At 42.5% G+C, this 24,225-nt stretch overlaps 1 protein-coding gene across 1 annotated transcript in view; it reads right to left on the bottom strand.

The window, feature by feature from the left end:
• The window catches only part of grin2ba (glutamate receptor, ionotropic, N-methyl D-aspartate 2B-a), a gene marked incomplete at both ends in the record, with an annotated part of 111,217 nt that overhangs the window by 21,719 nt on the left and 65,273 nt on the right, over positions 1-24,225 (bottom strand). Inside the window, 4 exon segments of the mRNA XM_080043641.1 lie at positions 5,178-5,292; positions 14,282-14,474; positions 21,056-21,326; positions 21,980-22,123. Coding sequence (XP_079899767.1) covers positions 5,178-5,292; positions 14,282-14,474; positions 21,056-21,326; positions 21,980-22,123 — 723 coding nt within the window.

The following is a 24,225-nucleotide window of genomic DNA, read 5'->3' as shown; positions in this document are numbered from 1 at the left end:
GAGACAAACAATGAGACAAAGAGGAGGCGGATGGAGTTTTAAATGAGAGATAGAACATTGTTAAAAAAAGAGAGGCCAATTCAAAGTGGTTCATAGGGCTCATATCTCAAAAGCCAAATTATCCACAATTTTACCCTGATGTTAGTCCACTGTGCGTAAAATGCAACATCTATGAAGCCTCTCGCCTCATATGTATTGGTTGTGCCCCAGCCTTGACAAATTCTGGGTAGAGGTCTTCCAAACTTATCTCAGGTGTTAAACATAAAGTTGGAACCAAAACCCACTAATTGCACTTTTTTTGGGGTCACTGACGAGGTGGTTGGACTAACTGCAGCTAAGCAATCGTACTAGATCGTTTGCCTCTCTTCTGGCCCGGCGAACCATTCTGCTGAGTTGGAGGGAACCTGTCCCGCCCACTCACACACAATGGCTGAGAGATGTTATGTCTTGTCTCAAGCTAGAAAAGATTAGGTACTCGCTTCAACAGTCCAGTGCGGGATTTCGTAAAGCATTTGGGCTCGTTCAATCTTTATAAAACTGCAGTGACTTGAGGGGATTATTTTTGGGTATTTGATGTTGTTGTTTTTTTCCCTTTACTATTGTTTGTTTTAAAGTGTCATAAGTTGTTTTTCATTTATTCTTTTCATTTCAACTATATGTAACAAAATAACAACCTGGCACTGTAATATCACAAAACCAAAAAATAAATAAAAATGTTGATTAAAAAAAAAAAAAAAGAGAGGGAGGGAGGAAGGGAGGATAGGGAGGGAGGGAGGGAATTGAGAAGCAACAAATGGACACGCATGAAGTGAGACGGAGAACATTGAGATTGGCTAAATGTGGAGAGAGAAAGGGAGAAAGTGGAGTATGGATGGAGCTCATTCAGATGCAACAGGCTGGCTCTTCTGTAGAGGAGTGTCCAGCTGTACTGTACATCTGGAGAGCCCTCTAGCCTTGTGGATCCTTTCTACACTGAAAGGGCACTGTCAATTAGTCAACTAGATGCACATGAAAACATAGCTTGAGAATCCTGCCATGCCCAGTGCTCATTGATGAAAGGTGTGGTAGAGGATGGTTATGGATCATCAGCTAATTGGATACACTAAGACTAGGACATTTGAGTGTGTAAATTCAGGTTTACACAAACGTGCCATAGCGGCCTGGGTGGAAATTCTAAGGCTGTGTATCGCCAAAATAAGAGCGTGAGAGGGAGAAAGTGAGAGAGAAAGACCAGTATGGAGGGTAGTGGGGGTGGAGAGAAAAGGGTTAAAATCAGTCTGGAAGGGAAGTAAACGGGACTGGACACCACAGAATGTTCACACTACTTCAAAGATGCAGTGGAGGGATGGGTTTGTGGGATCGGGAAACTCATTAAGATCGGAGAAAAAAGTGGTTCAGCTGGAAGTCAAGCTAAGAATTAAACATGAGCGAGGGAGCGAGAGGAGGAGGAGGAGGAGAGAAGAGGGGGTGCAGGCTGCAGAGGGAGAAAGAAGGAGAAAAGAGATAGAGATATAGAGAGAGAGAGCGAGAGAGAGAGAGGAGACAGGAGGAGAGCGATTCACCTTGTTCTCTGATCAGAGGACAGAATATAGATTAGAGAGGTAGAAGAAGAAGAGAGAGAAACACTGAGAATAAAGAGTAGGGAGAGTCAAAGGAGTCAGACTGCAGGACACAGTTACAATGGAGGGGGAGTCTCAAACACAGATGCATGCTGGGGGACTTTGCAGGTGGCGGCGAGCATCAAGTTCATGTAAGGTTGTCGGTTTCAGAGCATGACTCAGGATGTCTGCATCCCCAAGACCACCACCACCTTCTCCTCCACCAGCACTTAGAGAAGTTTGAGCTATTTTACATCCGTCCGATACAATGTGTTCACCTTTAGACTGAATGCATCTCGAGTTTGACTGAGTTGTAGTGGAAACTCAAGTAACTGCCTTTGCCACTCTTGGAGGACGTAAGGTTTCTGTACTCGTGCTTTCCCGAAAGTCAATAATTTCCAAAACAATCTAACAAATAATAAGATGAACTAGAAATGCAATTCCTTGAAGAATTTGCGGTGTGAATGCTGATGCGGCTGAAGCTGATGCTGAAGAAGCTGACGCTTCACTGCTGAATGTTAATGAAGAACGAAGGATGAATATATCTGAATCAACAGAATGGTTGAATAATAGAATGTTTGAAAAATGTGGAATATTTGGAAGTTTGAATGGACTTTCTAGCTGAATTGAGGAATGAATTTTGACCTTGAACTATGACCTCCAAAATGTAATCAGTTCATCTTTGAGTCAGAATCAACATTTGTGCAAAATTTGAAGAAAAACCGTGGAAGCGTTCATGAGATAATGCAGTCACAAAAGGTTATTTTTTATTCCCTCTTCTCCACTCTGGCAGTTGATGTGCACACTTTAGAAATCACTCAAATTGATGTTTCATGCATCAAACATGGCTGATTAATTTGAAAACTATGCTTTTTTTTAAAAAGGTTGAATTCTAACAATGAAAGACGAAAGATAGCTGAATATTTGGTCGAAGAAATGAACTTTGTAGGATGAATTATCAGTTTATCAATTATCAATTATCAAGTGCTTGAAATCAGTGCAAAACGCTCCGCGTTTTGCCGATTTCCTCATTCATTCTGGATGAGGATTTTTGGTGTAATAAACCTTTAATTATCACTGAAGTTATGCATTTTATGAAAAGATAGTGAATGATGGAAACGTGCTCCCATGCAAGACAAACATGGAACACCTTGAATCGAGTTTCTACGATGAAGTATGAACGAGTAGGAGCATTCATAATTTTGCAAGAAATATTAATTTCATAAATGGTTGATTTTCTTTGAAGTTATGGATTTCCTGAAAATTCCATTCATAGAATGTTAATCTCTGAACTATTCTGAACAGTTATATGTGACAATGAAGTTTGTCGGATAAAGTATGAAGGAGGAGTAGGGATTTGAAATTTTGCATAATTTTGCATAAAACGTTGAAGAAGTATGAAATTATGATTTTTTTTTTAAATGTTGAAGGGGAGCAATAAAGTCCTTGAAGAGCTGAACATGTCGATATTTGAATCAGGTTTGAAGGTTGAAGGATGTTGAAGATATGGAACGCGTAGGAAACGGCGGAATAATAATAATAAAGAAATCATTTGAAGGCTGTTGGATATTAAAGCTGTGAATGCTTTCAGCATTCACACCAATCATTCCATGAAGAAAATCCACAAGGCACAAATAAAGTGGACATAGGAGAAGCCTATAGCCACAGTGCTACCACTGGCGCATACTCAGTGCGGCGAACCGTGCATATGCTTATTTCTACTTATACTCTAGAAACCGATTTATGAATATCTTCTTAATAACCATTCCTGACCATGCAAAGCCAAAGCCCTTGTGGTACACCAGTGTAATTACGTGTGAACTGATTCCTAAATGATAGACACACACTACTCTGTAGACCATGTCAGCATAATGGATGGATTGTAAACTAACCGTGCATCTTCGTTTGGAAAACAAGGTAATCACGTCTGTCAGAGTCAATCTATGCCTAAATGCCTCTACTTAGTCTTTATTAGTGCATGACTTTGCACCTGTAATCTAATATAAGAGCTCCAGATGATCTGTGTTGATGTCAACTGATTGTAATCAATCTGCATTAATAATAAACAGTATGGAGGATCATTTAACCAAATATTAAGTAAAGATAAAAAGAGAAATATGTTTTTTGAATTTGAAATTGCGAAATATCACAAAATCAGAGGAAGACCTGTGGAAAGTCACATTTTTTGTTTGTCAGAATTTCAATCAGTAGTGTAGTGTTTTTAGCTTTAAGACATTACATCTGAGTCCAGTTCTCAGCATTCACACACTGTATTACCACAATTAGCAACAACAAACTGTATTAAAAAAAAGTTCCAACAGAGTGGAAACTGTATGAACGTTTCAGAAGATAATGTAAAACACAGTGCCATGGTGCACGCTGGGAAGCTTTCCCACACGCCTACTCCCACAACTCCCACTACAGTATTTTAAATTCTTTGTATGCAATGTATTTGGACTTTCAAAAGGATGCGTTTGGCCATATTTGGCATCCTTGGAGCATTTCTTTAAGTTAAGTTAAGTTAAGTTAAGTTAAGTTTAAGTTAAGTTAAGTTAAGTTATCTTTATTTGTCAGTTGTACACGAGGCACATTTTCTTTACACTAATGAGAGCATTTCTTTACACTAATGAGCCTGCACGTACACAAGCAGATAGATGTTGAATTGGCAAGGTTTGTTCTCTGTACGTACAGTTCCTAAAGCAAACATTTAGAACTAGTTCTACACATGCTTTGATAAATAAGGCCCCTGACGTGAACACGGTATTCCATCTTCACCTGGGGTCCTACAACAGTAACTGCACACAGTCTCACTGGACGTCAAATCCTCTAATAACCGCATCAACCCCTCCTTAGCACTACGGCCTACGGTATATGCTGTTCTCTAAAAGTCACATGGTGCGCAATTTAAGCACATCCAAGTTATGTCTGAGTTGCTTCAGGTCTCACTATTACTTAGATCATTTGAAGTGGAAGCTTAATATGCAATCAAAGAACATGCAGTACGGTGCGTGTAAAGTGCAGTTAAACATGCATATTTTATTTTCCCCTCTCTGAAAATGATGCCTCATACAGTGTGTCTTTTTGCTGAAACACAAGCTGTGCGATCCCCAAAGCTATATATACAGTATTTGTGAAGTGAAGTGAAGATATACTTTTTGGCAGACAAACAACTGAGAGATGAGTCTGTAAAGAATGTTAAATAAATTATTTGGTTGTACTTGATGTAATAGCTCACCAAACTTTCAGAATGAGCCGAAGCTGACAATGCAATCTGTGTTGCTGAAAGGCACCTTGGCTGAGATGATAATATCTAATCAGAGTTAGCGCCTGTAAAGCTCAAGTCTCAAAATGCTTAAAAAGTGAAAATCAGATGATAAGAGATTCAGATAGAGGGATACACACATGGACCAATCAGGCAATGGCATTCCTAACGCCCCGTCAGCATAATGGGCATGACCGCTTTATAGCTGCTTTGTTGCGTCTTTTAATAGGAACATGATAATAGATGCACACACACACACACACACACACACACACACACACAAACGGGCCACTGTCTTCCGTCTCTCTCGGTCTCACCCGGTCCCACTGTCTCTCCTTGTCCAGCAGAATGATGACCAGCTTTGGGTGCATCTGGTATCCGTCCTCGCTGAACGACAGATTACGCCCCTCAAACGTCACATTCATCAGGTACCTGTAGGGGGAAACATTGAGGGAGAGAGTCAGCGAGGCATGGATCACCTCCCTAAAAAAAACATCCGACCGGTGGTAGGATTGTTTTATTTTGCTCTATACATCCATAAATTGTATTGTGGATGGTGACTCCTTTTCCCAAACATTAAAGTTTTGATTATGTGTCTATGTATTTTTGTAGGCATTTATCTCTTCAGACAAAACCATAATGACATTACACAAATTCATCTTGTGCCACGAAAGGGCATTCGGCCAATGTCAGACAAGGGTTTTTCATTAATAGATGAATACACATTATATCCGTCAGTTGCAGACAGACATATGAGCAGCACAGCTTGCTCGATTATTGTACGACGACGGGACTGAGGAAAATTAATTACGCCAAATTATCTCTCCAATCATCCCAGTGTCCATGCGTTCCCCGCTTATTGACGTGACCTTACAAGAATAGTTTGACATTTCGTGGAATATGCTTGTTTGCTTTTGGGTGGAGGGTTTGGATGAGAAGATTGATTCTACTTTCAGAAATGTCCGCCTAATATGAAGCGAATACAGCCAGCAGATGGTCAGCTTCACTTAAAAACAAATCTAGAAAACAGAGTTTATTCATCTCCTTAAAAGATGAATTGACCAATTTCTGCTCTAAGTGTTGTTGTGTCCTATTGACAAATCATAAAGCGAGCTTTGGAGAAAGCGACGGGGCAAGGCGGCACAAAAATGAGCAATGCAGTCTGTGTCTGGCCTTAAATGTAACAAAAAGCACTACACAATACACCAGTAGCAGCTTGTCAGATCACTGTGATTGTGTGTGTGTGTGTGTGTGTGTGTGTGTGTGTGTGTGTGTGTGTGTGTGTGTGTGTGTGTGTGTGTGTGTGTGTGTGTGTGTGTGTGTGTGTGTGTGTGTGTGTGTGTGTGTGTGTGTGTGTGTGTGTGTGTGTGTGTGTGTGTGTGTGGCTCTGTTGGTCTACTTCAGTCGGAGTGATTGTGTGGAGGACAAGGAGAAAGAAAGCAGCACTGTTTCTGTCAGGTGAAATCATTTCACTTCCCTTCAACTAAACACAACAAACACACACTCAGGCAGGCACACACACACACACACACACACACACACACACACACACACACACACACACACACACACATACACACAAACACAAACACACACACACACATCCTTGCACACACTCAACTGTATTCTCTTACAGTGATTATGCTGAATGTGTGTGGGAGTGTGTAAGTGTGCGTATGTGAGAGCAGGAATGTTTATGTCAGGTGAACTCAAATCACTTCGCTGTCATCCCACACACACACAAACAAACACACACACACACACACACACACACACACACACACACACACACACACACACACACACACACACACACACACACACACACACACACACACACACACACACACACACACACACACACACACACACACACACACACACACACACACACACACACACTGTGAGAGAGACACATGCGCTCTTAACTCTTTCCCTCACTCACCCTTACTCTCTCTTTGCTTCCCTCTCTCTCTTCTAGGCTGTTTCCATGGAAACACTCTGCCTCCAACGCTGTATACATGTAGATGAAAGCATAAATGAGAGAAGTGTGTGTGTGTGTGTGTGTGTGTGTGTGTGTGTGTGTGTGTGTGTGTGTGTGTGTGTGTGTCGGTGCCAGTGTGCTGACGGGGTCTGTAAGCCGGGTCACGTACAGTATTGGGAAACGTGATCGGCAGCAGAATGTGCTTTGCCTTGAGCCATCGGTTTCCTCGGGAGAGAGAGCTGTGAGGCTCAAGCCCGCTGCAGCTCCACGTTCATGTTACACATCACCTCACTGCTGCTCTCAAAGTTCAAATGGCTTCAACTTTAACCCTGTGTGACATTTACACTGAAACAGCTAAGCAAGAAGCTCAAAGGAAGGGAGCCATTATTCTTTTGCTCCAATGCATGCGTGTATCTATTCATCTATATAGTGCTATGTACATAACGGAGGGATTTATGTAATAATCCAGCAATTACTCTAATGCCATGGCTTCCTTAGTCTCTTCCTTGTATTAAATATTGATGTTTCCAATGGGCTGTGATGAGCAGAATCATCCAGCAGCATCATACCATATCTCACGCAGCCCCATGTGTCCAGCTAACCGCCCCATCCTGTATAGAGCCCTGGCACTGATACAAAGTGCACAGAATCTGCTGCATAAATCATAAGCCATTTACAAAATGACTTGCGCCCCCTCTAATCTTTAGCGAGCAAGCTATTGTTACGTGCAGTAACGTGGGCCCTTTGTGTGTGTGTGTGTGAGTGTGTGAGTGTGTGTGTGTGTGTCTACATGTGCATGTGTGTGTGTGTGCATCCTACACACGTTGATAGCAGTAGCGGAGCGAAACACAAGCATATGTGTGTTGCCATGGCACCCACAACCACTGTGACTTCCGAGCCAATCTGCTGTGTGTTACTATGGTAACGGTAATCTTGCAGTGGGTGGAAGTGAAAGAGACAGAGAGAGAGAGATAGAGATAGAGAGACACAGAGAGAGAGAGAGATAGAGAGAGGGAGAGAGTGAGATTCAAGGAATAAGAGGGAGGGGATTGGACGTTTTACTACTAGAATGCAATGCTCTCTTCCCTCTTCTCCCATCAAACTGTGACTATACTGTGTTTACCGGCATATCATTTCACTCTGTTTCCATCCATGTGACCATCCTTGCTTTCCCTAACCTCCTATGAACCTCCCGTATCACTACTGTAAACTACTGTAGACACATATGTGGCTGCACACGCGTAAACACTACAGCGAGGGTTTACTCTGCACAGATGGGTGGTGTATGCAGCACATCCACATCTGGAAGCAGCCCATTCAGTCCTCTTATGGGCCACTGGGCAGGTCCACCGGGGCAGCTGGGTGTTAAGTGCCCCCTGCTCCAAGCTGGATGACAGACAGCCACCTTCACTGACTTCCCAGCACCGCCAGAGACAAAAAAACAAACAAAAACAAAACAAAGAACATTTGAGCACAGGCCCCCTCTCCCTCTATCATTTTTTAAAATACTGTCCGTGCACTTAAATGGCAGTAAGTAATATGTATGCTGAGGCTGCTATGCACAAATGTACATGTTGTGTGTGAGGACCATTAGAAGACGGAGGCACACATCCAACCGAACTCTTAACCTATTTTTTCTGTACAGTACAGAAGGTGAATTCAAATTCAAATGGCAGCAGCAGCAGCAGCAGCAGCTGTCTCCACCTGCTGAAGGCAAGTGTGACACTGACCAGACTCCAACGTGGCAGCGCTCCAATCAATGTACTGTTACAATATACACATCTACAAACTGCCTCGCATTTCTGCAGAAATGTCATACAATTTAAATTTTATTTGGGGAAAATTCTCATCATTGTAAATCAAAACAGCTATGTGCCAGAAACACACACACACACACACACACACACACACACACACACACACACACACACACACACACACACACACACACACACACACACACACAGCACACACACTATCACACACACAAATAGGCAAACACTTGCCATGCTAAGTCCATGGCCTGACACAGATACGTTTTAGCACATGTTTTGTGCTGAATAATGGAGGAGTTGTGTGAAATATTGATATGTCAGTTTTAATAAATTAACCCTGGCATGAATAAGTCATGAATTACACTCCTTAGCAATTACTGTGGTGCAATGTACTTATTGGAATTCATATGGAGAATGATAACATGCCCCATATGGCAACCGTTGCAGACAAAAAAATACAGTGGCTTTGCTGCGTGCACACTTGGGGCAACAGAGTGTGAATGTGAGCAGGGGGAGGAGGTGTGAATAAGTTGTGTGTGCATCTGCTTGCGGTATGCATCTCGTGTCATCCGTGTGTGTTCAGACATGGGAACCGAATGTGTAAACATTGCAATAAAGTGTGCTAATGGGAGGAGAGCGGCGAGATGAGAGACATGAACTGAGATACACAAAGAAGGGCAGGATGGACAATAGTAAATAGGTCAATGGTCCCAGATATGGGGCTTTGACTTGATTTACATTTGACAAAAGGATAGACAGCCCTTAATTAAAACAAATTATGCGGAAATTCATTTTAAACGGTAGCCCGTTGAACAAAGCTTTTTCGCTACATTAAAGGAGATGCTTGATAAAATACATGAGGCAATTTTATTTTAAATGTTCTTATAAAACTTCAAAAGCCTAACAGGGCAAACATACCTTAGAAGAATATAAAGTTATAATAGCCTGCAGACGAAAGAATTGGGGTGAACAAGGAAGCAGTAAATTGCAGAAAAAGAGAGGTAATAATGTAATACAAATAGAAGGAGAGGTATAGTGGTGACTTGAAATAAAATAAAACTACAGAAAAGTAGGGAGAATAAACTGAATAAACCTGGCATAGGTAAAAAAGATTTAGTGACAAAATAACAGCTGAAAGTGCACGTGCACACACACACACACACACACACACACACACACACACACACACACACAGGTGGACAAACTGTCTGTCAATGCTGGTACACACTCATCCCTTAGCTCAATAGGGTCAAATGAGTGAACAATCACACAGACCTGCATGCGTGCAAACACACAAACTTACACTTTATTGAACGCCTGGCTGAGGCCACAGAAGTTCACAAATGTCCACGAGCTTTAAAGCACTTCACACCTTTCCATCTCCAAGCTCATTTGGAACCTGTCCATGCCTGGCAAGGTCAGGCCTACTGTTGTCAAGCTCCTGATTCTCACACTGTAGTGTATTGCTCAGCAGTGGTCTCTCCTCTTTAGCCCTCCCTCACTGTGTCTTCTGCTCTCCATGCTTTGCTCTCCTCTCCCTCTCTCTGCTATCTTCATTTGTCAGGCTCATACTGTAGCATTAGCCCGAATGTCACAGCGCTGGCTACAGAGGACTTAATTTACTTAGTGGAGTGATGTGTCCTTCTCCTGTGGTATTCTGTGAAGCTCTGAGGGCTGGACAAGGAAATGCTAGGCATAAAGGGACCTGCACAATGTACGGCTTATAAAGTCAAATAGATGGCCGTGATTTTACAGCAATTCCTCATCACTTCAACAGCGGAGTGAAATTTAAACTAGATATGATTTACATATTTCCATGCATCCCTAACTGTCAGTTTGTATTCTAGAAGCTTGAAAAACATGAATGTGTGATCGAAACTTCAAAGTGATCAACACAAAGGAGTCCTAACCCTTAACCACAGGTGATCAGACACACGGCTGTAGAGACCCAAAGCTTTTCCACAAATTGTGCTATGTTCAATGTGCTTTGGTACCTTTGTACTGTGGTCATAACCTGCAGCTAACACCAGGCTGTATAATGAATGACTGACAAGTACCATCTTTCTTCTTTCACCACTTCCAGTGCTTCTACACATATTTTCAATCTGAATTTTGAAAGCAGTTGTCAGAGAGTACATGGAAAGATTGTTTGATAGTTCAAATCAATTAATGAATAAAATATTTATGAATAGAATTTATGTTTGGTTTTAAAAAAATCACCTCAACTTGAAAGGGAGCTTTAAGAACTAATGTAGGTGTTATTGCAAAAAAAGAGTGCATGAAAAATAATGGATAAACTGTTAATATCATTAGCTAAAAGTAATGACCGAAAATACTATTAGCCTAATGTATGAATGGTTGGAATGGTAGCATAAGCCACAAGTGGGTTGAGTGCAAAAAAAGTTGCTCTGCTCTTAACCAATTCACATAGGTTGAAATGAGTCTGACTTCCAGTTGACAGACTCAGGACATTTTAATGGACTAGTACCTCACAGCAACGGCGCTTTAGAGATTGAGTTGTTACGTGTTATTTCTCAACTACGAAGGACTAATTGCAACTTATTAGCAATTTGATCTAAAGGTCTGCTTGAAAAGGTGCCTTGGTCAATTAGGTTTGAATCCACTGCGGAGTCATTGGGTAGGCCTATAAGCGTTTCCTGTCCTACAAAAGAGCCTTTTGATTGAGTTGCTTCCCTTTCCACCCATCTTTCATCTAATCATCCATTGATTCACTTAGTGGTGAAGCAAACGGGCAGCGGGGCATCCATCCAGCCAGCCAGCCAGCCAGTGAGCCAGGCAAGCAGCCATTCATTCAGTTTCTAGTAATATAGACTGTAGGCCAAATGCTAATCTCTTGATTGAACACTTGAAGACAAAGGTTATCAGCAAACAAATTTAGTTAAGGCGGCAAGGGGCGAGGGATCTTAGCAGCGCTAGTGACTGATCTAATCAACAACACAGCTAAGTTGATTATAAACCTGCTAGGTCTGGAGCGCAGACAATGGGCTGGGGAGGAGCGGAGGAACGGAGGAGAAGAAGATGTGAGTACTGAGAACAGAGTGAATAGAAGGGAATATAGTGGAGCAGAGGTGAGTCTGAAAGCAGAGCCGGGCAGAACAAAGGAAAGGACGACAGGGCAAGAGAGGATAGAGAGGAACACGACAGAGTCAAGAGAGAGAGAGAGCTGAGTATGGGCAAAGACATGGCAGAAAAGACCACAGTGGAGCTGTAGCAGACCACGGCAAAGCACACATGAACAGAACAGGAGGGCATCGTATTCTGGGGCAACAGCAGCTGCCATCAACTCTGCTCTTATCTCAAAGCTGTGAGCAGCGGTAAAACAAATGCAACAGCTTCAAAAAGGAGTAAACAAGCAGACAGGGGTTGAAATGACATCTAAGGAGTTCACTGGAACAGACAACAAAGCCTTGCCGCCCTAGTGCAGGATGCAGTTAAGCTTGGAGCATGAGCGGAAAAAAATTATCCACACATCCCTCATTCACAGTGCAAAAAACTAAACAAAAGGTGTTTCCAAGGAAGGCTCCATGTTTTTCTACTTTGTGAAAAGTAGGATTTCTGGATGCACGTGCGATGGGAATTTAGCAGAGAAATCACAGGAGACAGCAGAGACTTCAAAAGCAGAGAGAGACTGTGTTTGTGTCTATCTGTGTGTCTGACTGAACAAAAGTGGGTGCGCAATTCTATGTGTTTCAATTTGTTTTTGAGTGTAGTAAGTCTACCAGCGTAAAGCTGCCTTGAGAACAAAAACAAAACAGAAGTAAGACAGGCTTTTTCTATATGAGCAACCAGACTGGTGTCCTAAAAGGACTCTTGAGCACATCCATCCTTTGCGATATCTCTACACACACACACACACACACACACACACACACACACACACACACACACACACACACACACACACACACACACACACACACCTGTCAGTCTGCCTCTCTTTAGCACACTAAAAACACACTATAAAGCCCGGCAGCAGACACAGCATAAATGGGTGAAACTGCCCCCTGAATATAATACTGTGCTGGGCTCTGGAGCACAGCACGACAAGGGGTAGTGTTAGTCGACTGAAACGCCATTGGGACCAATTAGGCAGCGCACAGAGCAAAGCGCCACCGAACGCTGCGCTTCACAAACAGTTCAAAAAGCTTGCTGCTAGGACGGACAGCTGAGGGGGTGGGGTGGATTTTTCAGAGGAAGGGGCATGTGAAGGGGTTGTTTGTGTGTGTAGGCTATTATTACATGGGGGGAGGATTATCACACACAGTATGCAGGGGGATGAAGGTGCATGTCTGTGTGTGTGTGTGTGTGTGTGTGTGTGTGTGTGTGTGTGTGTGTGTGTGTGTGTGTGTGTGTGTGTGTGTGTGTGTGTGTGTGTGTGTGTGTGTGTGTGTGCCAGCATCTGCTGCAGCCATGGTTGTGCTGATCCATGCCAGGATGCTCTTGTTGCATGTTGAATCTGTGCGCTTTTTATAAAGCTTCTGCTTTGGCACTCCAGCATCCATAAATCATTGTCACATTAATTTGAAAACATTAGAGTAATTGTAAATAACAACCGTAAGCAAATGAGACCAGTGGTGAGATGCCTGGCCTCTGTACTTTATTGAACACCACAGAGACAGTTTTCATGGGATACAGTATGTGAGGGATTGCTTCAGGGCAAAAAGTGAGCTTGTTTTTCTGCACATAAAGCTTGAAAAAGAACATTGAGAACGTCTGAGTGCAATGCAGGAAGCATTGCACTCAGACGTTCTCACCATAACATAACTGTAGTGATATGCACTCTGATAAAGAGAGAGTACAGACAAGTGGCAGCATTCTACATGAAGTTGAACCTTAAAATAAAATCTTAGAACAATACAATACAACTATTACTTTTCTAATGTGTTAAGTAAAAAAATATGCCCAAATGTCACAACTTTGATTTATGACTGCTATATATTTCTCAATGAACACAACAAGATATAGCCAATTTTTATGTGCACATCCCATTTAAGATAGTTTGGGTTTCCCTGATGGCCTCATTGTGAGGACACACACCACATTACCACACCACCCATAATTTAATTCCATGCTGGGAAAAAAAGAACAGTTTGGGAGCTATGGTACCGCTCTCAAATCTGTCCTTTAAACATAAAGCTAAAGCTAGCAGCTGGTTAGCTTAGCTTAGCATAATGACTGGAACCTGTGGGAAACAGCTAGCCTAGCTAAATCAAATAGGCTCCCAGGTTAACATGTGATATCCCCTTTGTTTAACTTTGGCAAAAACTGAAATTCAGAAATGATAAATCGTTGTCTTGAGGGGGATTAGACGATTCCTTGGCGGGCAGCAGTAAATTCCTGGAGAGTGGCTGGTTGCCTGGTAACCAGTCCCGCCAAAGAAATAGTCTGGCACAAAAAGGACCAACATAAAATAGCGAATTTGACGTCTTTTTACACTTTGTTTTTTGTGCCACTTAAAATACCAGGATTAAAGTTATTAATTAAGGAGATTTAGAGGTGCTGATAGGGAAACTATGTTACATTTGGACAGAGGACGGATAGCTTTAGGCTTTACTATGTCCATATGCTGTGCTAAGCTAAGCTAAGCTAAGCTGACCTGCTGCTGACTGTAGCACAAATCCAGCCTGCTGTCTTCACTCACCTGAGCACTTCGTTGGGGTTGCCTGAGATGGGGGTCTTCTTGTCAGGAGTTCCGTGACACTCAGACTTCAGCAGGGTGTGAGGTCCGCGATCCATCATCATGGTGGAGGTTGCCATGGTGATGATGGCCACTCCGTCGCGGAGACGGGCCTCCAGGCCGTAGTCCCACTCGTCATAGGACACAGAGAGCAGACCTGGGGGGACAGAGAAGAGAACAGGAGAGAGAGAGATGAGAGATGGAAAGAGCTAGGAGAGAATTTAAGGATAATACTGCAAAAGAGAGGTAAACTGTTATACGGGGGAAATAGGAGAGAGAGAGAGACACAAAGGAGAGACAGATGGAGGAAACTAAAGTGGGGAGGGATAGGGAGAACTCTGTTACGGTATACAGTGTGTGTATAATTTGAACTCACTCCAAGAGACAGAGCACACACTACGTAATGACTCAGAGAGCAGATGAATCGCACTGCCATCCTGGCTGAAGCGTCTATCACCTTGCTGTGTTTGTCCATCTGTCCGTCTGTCTCTGTTTGCTGGCCTTTTGCACTGTCTGTACTCCTGTTTATCTGTCCTTCTGTCCTCTGGTCTGACCTCGGTCCAGTGGAAAATCTGTCTGTTTATGATCAGTCAATTGTTGTGTCTCACTGTCTCTCCGTCTCGCTGCCTATCTCTCCTGGTGCCAATCCAACCATTCATCAGCCCTATTCAGTAGTTTGCCAGGATGCTTGTCCTTCCTCCAACAGTCACCCCCTTTCTGCTGTTAATTACGCAGGATATCAGACGGACCATACTTGGATATAGAGCTGCAACGATTAATCGACGAATCGATTATTAATCGATTATTAAAATAATCGACAACTATTTTGATAATCGATTAATCGTTTCAAGTAATTTTTTAATAAAACATTTCCAAATTCTCTGATTTCAGCTTCTCAAATGTGTATATTTTCTGGTTTCTTTAATCCTATCATGACAGTAAACCGAAATATCTTTGTGTTTTGGACATAAAAATACATTTGAGGAAGTCAACATGTGCTTTGGAAAATTTATCAACATTTTTCACCATTTTCTGACATTTTATGGGCCAAAACAATAATCGATTAATAATCGATTAATCGAGAAACTAATCGACAGATTCATCGATTATCAAAATAATCGTTAGTTGCAGCCCTGGATATTCCAAGTTTTCCCCAGGCAGAGCACAATGTGTTTCTGACTCCATTCTTACTGTATTATCAATCCAAAAGAAAGAAAGAACACCACAGAGAAACACTACGAGAAGAGTCGATTTACTATGAAACGTATGCGTTCATGCATCTACGAAGCCACAGCTGGCATTTAGATAATAAATTATATTTATATTAGACTGCCGTTATTGATAAAATGATTAACTTGTGACAAATTGTCACCATTAATTGATGGCACACAGTGCATGCTGCCCAGCATGTTTATCCCTTTTTAATGATCAATCATTTAGCCCTCTTGTTTACCACTGTCATGATTTTATCAGCTAACAGGTGAGATTGTCCTTGGGTATTTGACTGACAAGTCTCTAATGGATTTGAATCCATTTTGATTTGATTTTGGACATTTTCTTATTAATATTATTAATCATTTCACCACATTGTTTTGGGTCACAGGTCTTAATTGGACTGGGTCTAACGTTTGGAACTTGAAAGGGTCACAACCACCCAATTAACCACAAGATTACACGACTGGCAAATTAGCACATCCAGTGGAGCTGCTGGAAACTCATGACCGTCGTCTAGGTTCAACAAGGCAGCTGTTAGGATAGAAGGGAGTGTTGCGAAGCCACTTTCCTCACCTTGATTCGCTCAGCATGATTATTGACTGTTCTTTAAAGCCCTCCCCTGAACCGCAAATGTGTCCAATCATAGCAACAGCACCCTAGGAACAATAGTTCTGTCATGCTTTGGATTTATCCACGTGTTACAGCAGTGTGTAGGGGGCTGTAGTCAAAGAGAAACCCATTAAACAGATTTGATGGTGTTTTTTCTAAATCACCTCTAGTAAAAGTGAATGGGTTCAACTATGTGTTTACTGTACATTGAGCAACAATGGCGGCTCTGTCCTGCTCTTTATTTCATTTTGGAAAGTGTTCACTCTGTAGACTCAAGCCAAACTTGTGTGAGAAAGTGTGAGCCAAACTCATCGCCTCTTCCTCTTCTTTTCTCTGGTAAAAGAGAAGCAACCTGCTGACAGAAAATATTAACATTAAAGCATATGAGCTGTTGTTTGTGTTGATTTTGTGAAGTAATCTTTTAAACGATTCAAGTGTATGGGAACAAATAAGCCTCAACTACATGTTGGAAAAGTATTGAGTGAAATCAAAGCTTACTGATAATTCAGAATCCAGTGGTGAATCCGACCTTAGTGAAGTTAACTGTCTACGTCTGAATTGTGTCCCGTTGAAAGCTTCAAAGCTTGACAAATGCAACAGTAGGGGGATGGGTTTAGTGAAGGGTCAATTTAACATTGAAACCTTCCAGACTAAAGCCTTGTCTTATCTGGTCTCTCAGCATCAATGCCTGACTTGTGAAAACGGCCACTAACCGATCTTTCGGGTTTGGAACTCATTGGACACCTCTGGGTTCAGCTCACATTGAAGCACGGACTGTATTCACGTCAATTTATCTGGCTAGAGTATCTGTCTGCCTTTCAATCCCGCCTCCCCCCTGCCTGTCTATCAGATTGTCCACGTCGATCTGACAGAGTATGACCACGTGTCAAAGAATCCACTACCATGTCAGTGGGCAGAAATAGACAGACAGGCGGCCTGGCAACCTGCCTTCCTCGCGGGGCCTCAGCACTGACAGCTCCAGCCCTCCAGGACTACAACTAATGTCACATGTCATGGTTACTCACTCACTCACTCACTCACTCACTCACTCACTCACTCACTCACTCACTCACTCACTCACTCACTCACTCACTCACTCACTCACTCACTCACTCACTCACTCACTCACTCACTCACTCACTCACTCTCTTTATTGTATGGGATTTCATACATGCCGATTGGAGAACTTAATGGCAGAACTACCGTATGACTGGGTATTTTTGGAAACAGCTTATTATTCTCAGTGATGTCAAATTGGGTGGTTACGTCAGCACAGTCTGTGCAGAAGAGGTGTGCAATTTTGATAAGGAAGAATGGAGTCAGAGTAGCTGCTAGCAGAGACACTAAGATGAAGAAGCAAAAGGAACAAAAACCAAGGGAGAATAGAGTTAGAAGAGAGTCAGGGGAGGGCTGAAAACTGTTGGAGAGAAGACGCAGAGAAGCAAGGAGACAACAGAATTAAATAAGGAGGAAAGGGATGGAAGGAGGGGAGCAGGAGGAGAGATGGTTCCCCAGAGCGCCATTTAAGGAAGGCATCGGTGGAGATACCCATGAGGTTTGGGGGCTCTTCATCACAAGTGGTGCAAATGATTAAGTGTGCCTGGTAAGCAAATTATTCCCCCCACAGCTAGCGTGCACCTTCTGCTGAACCCTGAACTTCATCCAGACCACACAACAGCATCACACCATCAGTCACATGCTGTGTGCCATGCTCTTGTTAGCTCAGAAGTTAGTTTGGTTTATTGCTATAACATACTTTGTGTGGCTTTTAAGGTTGAAAATAAGGGTTGGTTGAACTGTAGTTCTACAATTGAATACCTAATGTTTATATGCCATGCCTGTTTCTTGCTTTTGCACAGCAGAGTTGTCATCCTGGGTTATTCGCGGGCAGTATTTTGGTAGAATCTATTTTCTCTAATGGTATGATAAAAAAAATATTGTCAGGACATCTACATCTGCAACAACACAACCAAAGAACACCAAATTGATTGTCTTTCAGATGCTTTCACAACTCATTATCAAGGTGAGGCTGACCTTGGAGCAGGTTTTACAGACTGTCACTGCCGAAGCCGTTAAGTAGAAATGCGACCATCATGTTCATCTTATTGGCAGCGGGCAGCATTGGCGAGCACAAGCCCCTGCTGCAACAGAAGCTCAGCCATCTGCATACTGACTTATAGTCAACATGCAAACTATAATAAGATTTCTATGCATACTGCCATGCAATGTCATTTTGTTGTTGAGGCTAGACTACAGGCCTTCACAATGTGACTGTAGGCACTGTACCCCATCCACAGCACTTCAAATGAATGAATGACATTTAGCCCTCTATCTGTCATTGTGTCCCGTATGATTAATCTCATGATAACACAATGTTAACTGAAAAATGGTTTGTGTGTGTCTATCAATGCAGCCTCTCCGCCGTCGCCGCTATGTAATCATCCATCCAGTACATGAGCTAGTCACGATTATCTCTGTGGCAACATAAATCAAGAGGGGACTTGTGTGATTTACATAGCTGATATGGTGATGTATCAAACTTTATAGAGTGGAACCCTAATTTGAACACACACACACACACACACACACACACACACACACACACACACACACACACACACACACACACACACACACACACACACACACACACACACACACACACACACACACACACACACACACACACACACACACAGTTTTGTTCACCCATGCCTACAAATAAACAATCTTGGCCCTTGAACAATACACAACCCATTTGATTAGACTCCCCCATTATTTTTCTCATGCAAATTACACCATGAACCAATCACACATTTCATAGACAAATGCACAAAGACATTACAAAGGATGGCACAAAAGCACTCAGGCACACACACACACACACACACACACACACACACACACACACACACACACACACACACACTCCGAGCTCTCATTTAGAGTAAATCATCCATGGAGGCCAATAAGGGGGGCAGAGGTAAAAAGTTTGAGTTATAGTGCTTGAACGGCACAACAATCTCAGGTTCTATCTGGGAACCATTTCCCCAAAAACTGCTGAGGACAGGTAGCAGTGTAATATCTAGTATGTCACTGTAAATCAACAAGCCAAACACCAACAAATGATCAAGCTCATATGTCTGGCGTAAATATACTACCTGCTCTAAGGTTTACCGCCCTACACAGAGCAAAATAGCCTGAAGTTGTGGAAAGTTCCATTAGTTCTCATGGTGGCAGCATCACTTGCATTTAAAGGTTTGATTCCCACCGAGAGTTGGCCTTTCTAAAACTGTCTGCCGAAGTAGAGTTACATGAGTAAGTCTGACAGGTGCGCATGACGGATTGTGTGAGTAGGTAGAGTAGGCAATAGGCTACAACCCCAACTTAGATGTCACTTTGGTTCCGCGTTTGACCTTCAAAGGTTAGATGACCTCCAGTGGTGCTGTGGAGGTAAAAACGCTCCTCCACTTCTTATGAGGAAAGGTCAGGTTGTTTCTTGTCTAGCAGGCGAAATCAAAATAGCTAACTACATTAGCTGTTTTGGCGATAAAATTCTTAGCAGATGGAACTGGCCACTTCTTGGATGAGGATTACTTGCATTTTAACCAGGTCATCGGTATAGCCAAAGTTAGAAAATTCAGCATTGCACATTTTTTAGTAAAAAATAAATATGAGGTCAGTCCTGTGCAGAAGGCTCACATCAACAGCCTCAACAGCATGACACTGTATAAATAAAGCTTACTTACTTACTTACTTACTTACTTACTGCTGTTTCCAAGCGAGCCGTAAGTGCAGCTAGTATTGCAACCACAGACTCCATCCTCATTGACGGTATTAACATAAGGTCCACTTAGTGACCTTTTCCACAACTTTCAATTGCATCTCATAGTCAGCATTGGCTGATGGCGAAGATAATAAAACCCAAACAATTTTGCTCTCGTAAAGTGACCTTTAAAAAAATAAAGATGACATTCATCATCTAAAATTTAAAAGCTTAATTTGTAGACAATAAAATGAACCATTTCTGAGTAGCGTACTGCTACAGCCTAAGTTGATTTGGGTGGCTAGTTGATTATTTTAAACTTTAGATACAAATTGCTGAAACATTACTGAGTCCTTTGCTGAGTTTATGAATCTTCTTTACTTTTAGCTACTGTTACACCATTTCAGCATTTAAGTTGTGTGACTATTTTACAGTTGAATGTATGTTAAACAGGTTTCTCAAATATCAGATCTGCAGAATCAAGAAAAAAGCATGTATTTTAAACATACTTTGATACTTCAACTATAAGCATTTTAATTATAAAGGGTTTACGATTTGAGCTACGGCACCTCAACATCTTTTCACCCTGATATTGTGTCAGACAAAAAAAATTAATGGAATTCAACTTTAAATCCTATTCCTGACTTTGTCATGGACGCACCTACATACTCAATAGGCAGACTGATCTAAAACAGGTCTGTAACTACATAATATCCAACAAGGTGTCAGTTATACATGACCCATCTTTGTGTTAAGTTTTCGGTGAAACAGCCATTATAAACCAAACTCTCCTCAGAGTACAGAGGTAAGACAATTGTACCCTGCTGCCTCTAATGGTTGGCCGTCATCCTGCCTGGTAAGACTCCTACAATGGCCATATGTGTGTGTGTGTGTGTGTGTGTGTGTGTGTGTGTGTGTGTGTGTGTGTGTGTGTGTGTGTGTGTGTGTGTGTGTGTGTGTGTGTGTGTGTGTGTGTGTGTGTGTGTGTGTGTGTGTGTGTGTGTGTGTGTGTGTGTGTGTGTGAATGGGTAAATGAGAGGCCAAAAGTGTGCTACTGTAACTGCACTATAAAAAACGTACTCCATTTGTCATTTTACCAACCTCTACAACTATAAGTATTTGAGAACCCCTGGGGAGGGCAGATTTACCTGTGGGGAACTCTGCAGGCACCGTCACAGTGTCTCCGGCCACCAGCGAGGGCACGATCCATGTGTAGCCGTAGCCAGTGATCCCGACAGAGTGGGCCACCTCGAAGATGGTGTTGGCCTCTTCTTTTGTGCAGTAGAGGAGAATGACGGGGCTCTGGAGCTTCTTCAACTGGTTCTGGATCTTTGAATCTCCGTCATCCACCGACATGTCGAGAAGCAACACTTCCTCCAGCTCCCAGCCAACAAAACTGTTATCGACGGAGCTACGGATCTGCATGGGACAGGAGCAAGATAAGAGGCTGAGCTTAGGACAGTTTGATTAAAAGGTGTCTCCCCAATGCAGTTTCAGGAAAGGGGGATTTGTGTACATTTGCAGAGCATGCAGTTAGTTTACAAAACATATTTACTCTACATCTAATTCTTGGTATTGAATCATTATACCATCATAAATCAAAACACTGCTACAATTTATTTTGAGGAACCTGGAACCAAACAAAAGACTAGAACGTGTTTAAAAACTGTGGGCCCTGCTGCTGTACACTGCAGGCCTGCTGCTGTTAACAACAACAGTCAAACAGTATTTGTTTTTAAGGTAGCTTTTGTTACTTCAAACAGTGTACCATATGACGTTGTTTTATCCAGCACCCATGTGGCATTGTTTTTCAAGAGTGACAACATAGTATAAACGCATATAGAAATCTACTTAATTAATATTTAATTTCTTCTAAGATTCGGAGGTCCAGTAGTGAGGTTCCATAATGACCATTGAATACTAACAAATGTATGCCGTGGTACAGGGCAGCAATATTTCTAATGTGACAAGTGATCAGAGATGGAGGCAAATTCATCTTTTGTTCTCTGTCATCTTGTGTTAATGTTAACTGATTGCCTGTGTGCATGCCGTCTCGGGCCGAGTGCGGTTACCTTGGTGACAAAGTCCTGGTAACCCGGGTAGTACGTGGTGACGATGGAGAAGATGTACCAGTCATATTCCTCCATGATGTTTAGCATGACTGAAGCCTGCTGCTCGATGGAGGGGCCGAACTGAAAGAACATGGAGTTGTCATCCTGGGGAGAAAAAAAACACAAAAGAGGAACAAAGAGTATAAATGATTATGTAACACAATATTGGCCTGAACTTTAATTTACTCGGCTTAACACACCGAGGAGAGAGCAGATACTACTTAAGGACTGGGGCTGCGGTTTCGTAACATTATTGCTGCGAACATTAATTCAGCCAGCCTTTTATTCTCTCGCTCACAGAGGAGAAAGGCGAGAGGGCACCAGCGGCTTTTGTAATGATATACCGGGTCGTGATTTTCATTAGTTGCCTTTATCACTCCTTTTAATGAGTTTGTACACAGGGGGGAGGAGGGGGGGGCAGGAGAAATAATTCTGGGGACTCAAAGGCAATTGTCATTAAATCTCATACATCATATTTTATCCTTTTTTCTCTAACAGAAATGTTCAAGAAATGCAAATTCAAAGTGACCTGCAAGTTACTAGATGTCAGAAGATGAATATGCAAGTAAAAGACACGCCTCTAACCCTGGACACACACTGCACATTGAACAATGACTAACTAAGTCCTTTCCCTTTCGAGAGGCTAAATCTCTATATATGAGACACAAAATAATATACAGCAAACATCAGTACAGTCAGAGTCACACCAATAATCATTGCTCACACACTGATATCCAGGCCTGGATCTTGCCACAAGTGTAAAAATGATAATATTGAGCTGGACAGAATAAGAGGAGGAGGAGGTGAGAAGATGCTAGTCTAGACAAGACTGCAGTTCTTTCGACATGAGCTCATCTGTCAGTCTGGGAGCCCAACTCCCGCGTACACAATGTACAGTAGTGTGTTTTTATGTTCCTCGGGTATGAATGCTTCTAATGTGGCAAATTATATGAGTGAGAATGTTTTTTCGTTGTGGTGTTTCGATTGTAGTCTGCATATGAGCAAAGTTGTAGGCTGTAGCCGACAGATGTGACAGGGTGTTGGAAGTCTCCCTGGCTTTCTTTAGGACTCTCCCTGCGCTTCACTCAACATCAAAGGCGAACCTGCCCCCTCCCAGCGGTCGCACACAGCCTGATCCGTTACCTTGTTCCTGCATTAATGAGATCAGGGGCTGTACCAGCAGCGAGGTGGCATGTCGAGAGGTGCAAATGTGCATGAAAAAGAAAACACTTGCCCAACTCCCCTTGCAAATAACGAGTGTATTGCGCTGCATTCGTTGAGGTTGGCAAAATGCCATCATTGTCCCGCGCTGCCTGAAATATAAATGGAGTTCAACAGCAGAGGGTGTGTTACACAAATCATGAAATAATGATGCACACGCTGATGTTGTACTCGTGTTTCCCGGCCAACTGGAATCCATTTGTTCCTCGGCTTTCCATCTCTTCTTTTTCTTTCTGTCTCATCCATCTCTACTCACTTCATCCCTCGCTCTGTCGTTCCCATTTATACTAGTGGAATTACTTGCCAGTGCGCAGTTATAATTGAATTTCCCAGAATTGCGCACTCCCTCTGCCCACTTTATCCTTTACAAAGCACATCAAAACACTGTCCCCGCACCCATTTCCTCTGGCCTCATCCCTCTATCTTTCTTAAGAGCAGTATTAATGTAGCTACTGTCCAACGCACTCATACAGAGTGCCAGAGGTCTGCAAAAATTTCATTAGGGCTTCGAGAAAAACCCATGCAGAAAGAAGAGAAAGACAGACACGGAAGCAGGGAAATAAGAGATGTGGCAAAACCCCTTCTATTTATTTCAAAGCAAAAATGATTAGGGTCTGGCCACACCATCACCTTTATTGCCAGAAACTGATCGATTAGTGAGTATTAAAATTCCCCGAGGGGGCAGTGAGGCCAGCCAGTCAGCCAGCAGAGCTTTGAATCAGTGTTCTCTGTGGATCCCATGCTGACGTCAGCGCTGGCTATACTGTACACAGAGACAACAATACACTACACCACACAATTCAGGATGAATGGCCAGTTGAGACAGGGGAGAGGGAGATGGAGAGATTATGCGAGGAGAGCAGATAAAGCCATAGAGATGAAGAGAACGCATAAGAGAAAAGAAGAAGAAAAGGAAAGAAACTCAAGTGAGGAGAAAGGAATTGTGCAGGCGAGAATGAAAGATAGAGATGTACAAAAAGCAGCGA

The sequence above is a fragment of the Ammodytes marinus genome (genome assembly GCF_949987685.1).
Source record: "Ammodytes marinus genome assembly, chromosome: 16".
NCBI lineage: Eukaryota > Metazoa > Chordata > Actinopteri > Uranoscopiformes > Ammodytidae > Ammodytes > Ammodytes marinus.
Note: the sequence above shows the minus strand (reverse complement) of the source record. Positions and strands in the feature narration are given on the sequence as shown.